This window comes from Nomascus leucogenys, chromosome 14, assembly GCF_006542625.1.
Source record: "Nomascus leucogenys isolate Asia chromosome 14, Asia_NLE_v1, whole genome shotgun sequence".
In the NCBI taxonomy this organism is placed as follows: domain Eukaryota; kingdom Metazoa; phylum Chordata; class Mammalia; order Primates; family Hylobatidae; genus Nomascus; species Nomascus leucogenys.
The window spans coordinates 818160-825905 of record NC_044394.1 but is presented as its reverse complement, the minus strand read 5'-3'; the positions used below and the strand labels follow the sequence as shown (position 1 = coordinate 825905).

Here is a 7746-nt window from a genome sequence, read left to right as displayed (position 1 = left end):
ACTGTACTCCAGCTTCGGTGACAGAGTGAGACCCTGTCTCTTAAAAAAAAAAAAAAAAGGCTTTGGCCAGGCATGGTGGATCACGCCTGTAATCCCAGCACTTTGGGAGGCCGAGGCCAGTGGATCACTTGAGGCTTGGAGTTCGAGACCAGCCTGGCCAACATGACAGAACCCCGTGTCTACTAAAAATATAAAAATTAGCTGGGCGTGGTGGCATGCACCTGTAATCCCAGCTACTCAGGAGGCTGAGGCATGAGAATCGCCTGAACCTGCGAGGTGGAGCTTGCACTGAACTGAGATCTTGCCACTGCACTCCAGCCTGGGTGACAGAGTGAGACTCTGTCTCAAAAAAAAAAAAAAAGTTGTGGGCAGTGGCTCACGCCTGTAATCCCAACACTTTGAGAGGCCAAGGGGGGCCGATTGCCTGAGGTCAGGAGTTTGTGATGAGTCTGGCCAACATGGTGAAACCCCATCTCTAGTAAAGATACAAAAAAATTAGCTGGGTGTGGTGGCGTGCGCCTGTAGTCCCAGCTACTTGGGAGGCTGAGGCAGGGGAATTACTTGAACCAGGAAGGCAGAGGTTGCAGTGAGCTGAGATTGCGCCACTGCACTCCAGCCTGGGTGACAGAGTGAGACTCCGTCTCAAAAAAAAAAAAAAAATGTTTTCAAAGGAAAAACTGAGGACTCAGAAAAAGACCCTGGTGCTTTTCATTCTGAGCCTGGAATTCCATAGCTAGACTGCCTCACCAAACATGTTTTAGTTTGTACCCAGTGATGAATTACTTATCATTTCACACTGCCATGACCAGAGGGCCTTGTGCCTGGGGAACCCTGTCTTCCCTTCCTTTTTCAGTGACTCTCTCCTTGCAGGTGGGAAAATGTCATTTGTGAAACCAGAGAAATTGATTCACATAGAAATAACTGTATATGTTCCAGAAGGCTGGACAAACAACAGGACTAGTAATTTCAGCCTTCCAGTGATTATAGTTATTATGCTTAGGAAGAAACTCCTCCCTTCCTGCCCTCATTAACTGCTCCCCTCTGCTGCCCCCGTGACTGTCCTCACTATTTTTGCAAGGCCAAGGAATCTCTTGAAATGGAATTTCCTTCCCTTTAGGAATCAAAAGTAAACACTTACTCTAAAGTCCACAAGATGACCTATTTTTCCTTAACAACTCTTAGTTAATGATACTCTCATTGTGGATTGGGGTGGAAGTTGGGAATCTATCCAGTCAATTGAATATAGGAGGTAGTAGTACTGCCTACATAAGCAGGAGTTCACTAACAGGACTCAGTATCAATACCCTGTCTCCTGTCTGTCATTATAACCTATTATACAAGAGAATCATAGGATTTTAGAACTGCAAAAACCCTTTACAGGCCAGGCGCGGTGGCTCACGCCTGTAATTCCAGCACTTTGGGAGGTCAAGGCAGGCGGATCACGAGGTCAGGAGATCGAGACCATTCTGGCCAACATGGTGAAACCCCGTCTGTACTAAAAATACAAAAAGTAGCTGGGTGTGGTGGCACATGTCTGCAATCCCAGCTACTTGGGAGGCTGAGGCAGGAGAATTGTTTGAACCTGGGAGGCGGAGGTTGCAGTGAGCCAAGATCACACCACTGCACTCCAGCCTGGTGACAAAGTGACACTCCATCTCAAAAAAAAAAAAAAAAAAAAAAAAAGGGCGGCGGGGTCTAGGTATGGTGACTCACGCCTGTAATCCCAGCACTCTGGGAGGCCGAGGCGGGCAGATCACTTGAGGTCAGGAGTTTGAGACCAGCCTGGACAACACAGTGAAAACCCATCTCTACTAAAAATATAAAAATTAGCCAGGCATGGTGGCAGGTGCCTGTAATCCCAGCTACTCGGGAGGCCAAGGCAGGAGAACTACTTGAACCCGGGAGGCAGAGGTTGCAGTGAGCCAAGATCGTGCCATTGCATTCCAGCCTGGAGGACAAGAGCGAGACTTCGTCTCAAAAAACAAAACAAAACAAAAAACGCCTTTACAGATTTTTCTTTTCTTTCTTTCTCTTTCCTTCTTTCCCTTTCTTTTTTTCTTCTTCTCTCTCTCTTCCTCTTTCTTTCTTTATGGAGTTGTGGTCTTGCTCTGTTGCCCAGGCTGGAGTGCAGTTGTGCCATCACAGCTCACTGCAGCCTCAACCTCCTGGGCTTAAGTGATCCTTATGGCTTAGCCTCCCAAGTAGTAGCTGGGACTACAGGCCTGCACCAGCACAACCTGGGCTTTCTTTTTTATTTTTATTTTCAGAAATGGTCTGGCTATGTTGCCCAGGCTTCTCTCAAATTCCTGCCCTCAACTGATCCTCCCACCTCAGCCTCCCAAAGTGCTGGGACGGATTTTCTAATAAACCCCTTCATCATACGGATGAATAAGCTGAAGTTTACAGCCCTTATCCTTGTGACTGTCATTAAGTGGGTAATCACTAACTACTTGCTCTTTTGTTTATGGCCTAAGTTGTTCAAAGTGACCAGTCCATACTAGAATACAAGGTTCCTAATTTCAACACCAGTTTCTTTCACCTCAATCATACTGAGTGATGTGCTTTCATTGGGTCTACTATAAAAATCATTATAGCCGGGCCGGGCGCGGTGGCTCACGCTTGTAATCCCTGCACTTTGGGAGGCCGAGGCGGGCGGACCACGAGGTCAGGAGATCGAGACCACGGTGAAACCCCGTCTCTACTAAAAATACAAAAAATTAGCCGGGCATGGTGGCGGGCGCCTGTAGTCCCAGCTACTCGGAGAGGCTGAGACAGGAGAATGGCGTGAACCTGGGAGGCGGAGCTTGCAGTGAGCCGAGATTGCGCCACTGCACTCCAGCCTGGGCGACAGAGCGAGACTCCGTCTCAAAAAAAAAAAAAAAAAAATCATTATAGCCATAAATTTTATTTATTTATTTATTTGAGATGGAGTCTTGGTCTATGGCCCAGGCTGGAGTGCAATGGCATGATCTCAGCTCATTGCAACCTCTGCCTCCAGGTTCAAGCGATTCTCCTGCCTCAGCCTCCCGAGTAGCTGGGATTACAGGTGCACGCCACCATGCCCGGCTAATCTTTGTATTTTTAGTATAGATGGGGTTTCACCATGTTGGCCAGCTGGTCTCGAACTCCTGACCTCAAGTGATCTACTTGCTTTGGCCTTCCAAAGTGCTGGGATTACAGGCATGAGCCACCACGCCCCGCCAGTCGTAACTTTTACTTCATTTATTTTTTTAATAGCTTGAGATATAATTCACATACCATATGATTCACTCATTTAATGTGTAAAGTTGAATGTCTTTTAGCATATTTCCAGAGTTGTGTATTCATCATTATAATCAATTTTTAGAACATTTTCATTATCCTAAAAAGAAATCCTATACCTATTAGCAGGCACTCCCATTTCCCCTCATCTCACCCTCTCATGCCCCTCAGACCTAGCCAGTCACTAAGTTCACATTTCATACGAATGGAATTGTACAATATGTGGTCCTTTGTGACTGACTTCTTTCACTTAGCTTTTTCAAGATTCAGCTATGTCTCTGGGCGTGGTGGCTCACACCTGTAATCCCAGCACTTTGGGAGGCCAAGGCGGGTGGATCACCTGAGGTCAGGAGTTTGAGATCAGCCTGGCTAACATAGTGAAACCCTGTTTCTACTAAAAATACAAAAAATTAGCCGGGTGTGGTGGCGCACACCTGTAATCCCAGCTACTTGGGAGGGTGAGGCAGGAGAATCGCTTGAACTCGGGAGGCGGAGGTTTCGGTGAGCTGAGATTGCACTCCAGCTTAGGCAACAAGAGCGAAATTCTGTCTCAAAAAAAAAAAAAGATTCAGCTATGTCATGGCATGTACTTGAAATTTTTGTTTTCTTTTCTATTCTTTTTTTTCTTTTTGAGACAGAGTTTTGCTCTTGTTGCCCAGGCTGGAGTGCAATGGCTCTATCTTGGCTCACCACAGCCTCCACCTCCCAGGTTCAAGCGATTCTCCTGCCTCAGCCTCCTGAGTAGCTAAGAACACAGGCGCGTGCCACCACGCCCGGCTAATTTTGTATTTTTAGTAGAGACAGGGTTTCTCCTTGTTGGTCAGGCTGATCTTGAACATCTGCCCGCCTCGACTTCCCAAAGTGCTGGTATTACAGGTGTGAGCCACCCTGCCTGGCCAAAAAAAAATTTTTTTTTTTTTTGTCAGGGATGAAGATCTCACTATGTTGTCCAGGCTGGTCACCAACTCATGGCACAAGCCATCCTCTTGCCTCGAACCTCCCAAAGTGCTGAGATTACAGGCACAAGCCACCACGCCTACTCCCCTCCCCTCCAATGACTTTCTTTTTATTGCCAGATAATAGTCCATTGTATATATATGTCACATTTTATCCATTCATCAGTTGATGGTTATTTAGCTGAGTTTTATTTTAACTAAATGTTATCTCTGATAACTGGCAGAAGCTTAAAATCAAGACATAAGTGTGTATCTATGTTGAACTTATACCTAAAGAAGTATACTTATTAGGAATGACAATTAAAATCCCGTACTTGAAAAATTGATACTTTTTTCTTTTTTTTTGAGATGGAATCTCACTCTGTCGCCCAGGCTGGAGTGCAATGCCGTGATCTCTGCTCACTGCAACCTCTGCCTCCCAGGTTCAAGCAATTCTCCTGCCTCAGCCTCCTGAGTAGCTGGGATTACAGGCGTGCACAACCATGCCTAATTTTTGTATTTTTTAGTAGAAACGGGGTTTCACCATGTTGTTCAGGCTGGTCTTGAACTCCTGATCTCGTGATCCACCCGCCTCAGCCTCCCAAAGTGCTGGGATTACAGGCACGAGTCACCACGCCCGGCTGATACTTTTTTGTTTAAATTTTCTGATGTGTATGATAATATTGTGGAAAGAAAAAGTAAAGCCTTGCCCTATGTTTTTTGGCTATTCTGATCCTCCAGGAAAAGAGAGGCATGCATATAGGTAGACCAGGTGAGTGACAGCCCTCAGGAAGAGAAAATAAAAGAGGAGAAATTCAGATCAAGACTTTTTCTGGTTTTCAAATATGAAAGGTTAAGAAGAGAAAGGGCATTTGGGGCTCACAGCCAACCAGCTGGTCGGCATTCCTACTACCCAAATATCTAAATGACATAAGGGTGAATGTGGGGTGAGGGTGAGAATGGGAAAAAACACAGGCCGCAAATTCAGTCCCATCTGGCACTTCATAAGACTTAGTATTTTCATCTTTGTCCTTCCAAATTTATAGGTTTGCTCTCGCCCAACCTTCATATTGTTTTTGTGGGTCTCCAGGTGGGTCATGCGTAGGAAACTTTAGAGGACTACTTCATACTTGGTGGGAAGTAAACTTGTAAACCCCAAGCTAAGGGTAGTTATGATCCCGGTGGGTGGCCAATTCTCCCCCAAACCTATGTTTATCCTGCCTTTCCTCCCCCTTTTCTTAAACGAGTCGGGACGGAGAGCTGAGTCACCTGAGATAGAGAGAAGGGACTTTTGAGAGTGTCTTCCGTCCCATTTGCGGACGTTAGATGAGCACACCCATCAGGAAGCGATCCTTGACTCAGCCCGCTCTAGGCGTGGGCGTTGTGTCATTCCCCACACGTGACACTCTCCCAGGCGGCAGAAACCTCACTTGTCATGGGACTTACTCACTCCAATGACTCCACCCCTTTCCTCCTCTGCTCCCCAACCTCCCACTTACCCTTTCCGTCCCACTTCAAGACTTGAGGAGAGGAGGGTGGCTGCAGCCTGGAAATATCCCCGTCCCAAGTTGGCCAGAAGTAGCAGATACACTGTTTGGGAAAGTGCAACATGTAACGTCCCAGTTTCACCCTTCTCCAGAATGCTATCACCCTTCCTGTTTATTTTTTAATAACTTGAGATATAGTTCACACGCCATATGATTCACTCACTTAACGTGTAAAGTTGAATGCCTTTTAGCATATTTAGAGTTGTGTATTCATCACTATAATACATTTTTAGAACATTTTTATTATCCCAAAAGGAAATCCCGTACCTATTAGCAGTCACTGCCATTTCCCCTCATCTCACTCTTGCTCTTCCACAGCACAAAACAGTTCTATTCTATTTGAGACCACCTTTCCACTTAGGCAGACCCTGGTTATGGTTTTTTTCCCTCCCTTTCTGTTTCCAATTTTTTTCAGAGCCCGGAATTCTCAATCTGGAGAACTGGTTTGAGTCCCGGCTCAGCCCGTTTCCCGTTATAGCTCCGTGACCTTGAGAGCACCACCACTTTGCTGGGCCTAGTTTCTTTGTCTGTGAAACGAGGTCCACACATCTACCGCTTTACGCCTGTTGTGGGGATGAAGTGGGTAGGTGCTTCGTGAGCTTTAAAAAGCCATAGAAATGCCAGCTAAGTTAACTCGTCACTCCTCCCGAACCCCTCCCTTTCCCCTGGGACCCGCCCCACGAATCCCGCCGTGGATGGACACTTCTCCCCACCCGCCGACCGCAGTCTTTCCCATTGGCGCCCGTACCGTCCCCAGGACGCCGGCTGTTGACGCCATGGCTTCCTCCGCCGGCGCCCGAAGACGCATGGCCCCGCCCCCGGCCGCGCCTGGCCTCCCGCGGCGCCCCGCCCATCGGGTGACGCGGCGCCGGCCCCGCCCCGCCCATCGGGTTGACGCGACGCCGGCCCCGCCCCGCGGATGACGTGTGGCGCGCGCGGCCGGGCCGCCCCGGCAGTTGGTGCAGCGACGGTTGGGGTGAGAACGCACACACCACCCCTCCCCTCCTCCGGCCCCGGTCCCCACCCCGCCGGGCCCAGCCCCAGCCCCGGCCCGGGCTCCAGCCCTAGTCCCCGTCCCAGCCCAAGCCGGGCCCGTCCCGTGCGGGCCGGTGCCGCCCCTCAGCCGGCGACGCCCCGGGCCGCCCGCCCGCCCGCCCGCTTGCCACCATGGAGCTGGAGGACGGTGTGGTGTATCAGGAGGAGCCCGGCGGCTCCGGGGCCGTGATGTCGGAGCGGGTGTCCGGCCTGGCCGGCTCCATCTACCGCGAGTTCGAGCGGCTCATCGGGCGCTACGACGAGGAGGTGGTCAAGGAGCTGATGCCGCTGGTGGTGGCCGTGCTGGAGAACCTGGACTCGGTGTTCGCGCAGGACCAGGAGCACCAGGTGGAGCTGGAGCTGCTGCGGGACGACAACGAGCAGCTCATCACCCAGTACGAGCGGGAGAAGGCGCTGCGCAAGCACGCTGAGGAGGTGAGGCCGGCGGCAGGGCGGGGGCCGCGGGATCCGTCTCCGGGGGCGGCCGGGGCGGGGGTCGCGGCCCGGTCGGGGACTAGAGGCGCGACGGGCCTCCTGTAGGGCGGGTCTGAGGCCGATGCCCCCCGGGACCGAGCCCGGCGGCCTCCAGGTACCCCGGGAGCCAGGCCGGCGTTGGAAGCCGAGGCCGGCTACTGAGTGTCCTGGGAAGGCAGCGAGATGGAGGAGGCAGGGCCCGGGGAGGAAGCGACAGCCTGGCCTGAGGACACCTGGGGTTAGCCAAGGGCGGAGATTGTTGGGTGTCTGGTTGCTTCTTGTTGAGGGAAGTTTCCGACCACCGTGGGATAGTCAGATGGCGGTTCAAAGTTTTAGCCTTGGGGAGGGGGACACTTCTGCCCTGGATGTGTAACTTCCGCTAGTTCCAGTACCTTTCCAGGGGGTTGCCTTGCTTTGAGGAAGTTAGAGATCTCCCTCTTTCGGTCAGTTTCTTCTTGACGTTTTAATCTCGTTGAGAAAGAGGTCTTATTTTA

General features: G+C 50.4%; 1 protein-coding gene across 10 annotated transcripts in view; it reads left to right on the top strand.

Moving 5' to 3' along the window:
- The first annotated feature begins 6677 nt into the window (after nt 1–6677).
- Nucleotides 6678–7746, top strand: part of SPAG9 (sperm associated antigen 9) — a 158727-nt gene continuing 157658 nt past the window's right edge. For 8 of the 10 annotated variants that reach the window (XM_030828560.1, XM_030828568.1, XM_030828566.1 and 5 more), the window contains exon 1: nt 6678–7213. In XM_030828560.1, the coding sequence (XP_030684420.1) occupies nt 6911–7213 (303 nt within the window). In that variant the 5' untranslated portion in view covers nt 6678–6910. The remainder of the gene's footprint in view (nt 7214–7746) is intronic. The other 2 variants (XM_030828569.1, XM_030828567.1) reach the window with 1 other exon arrangement.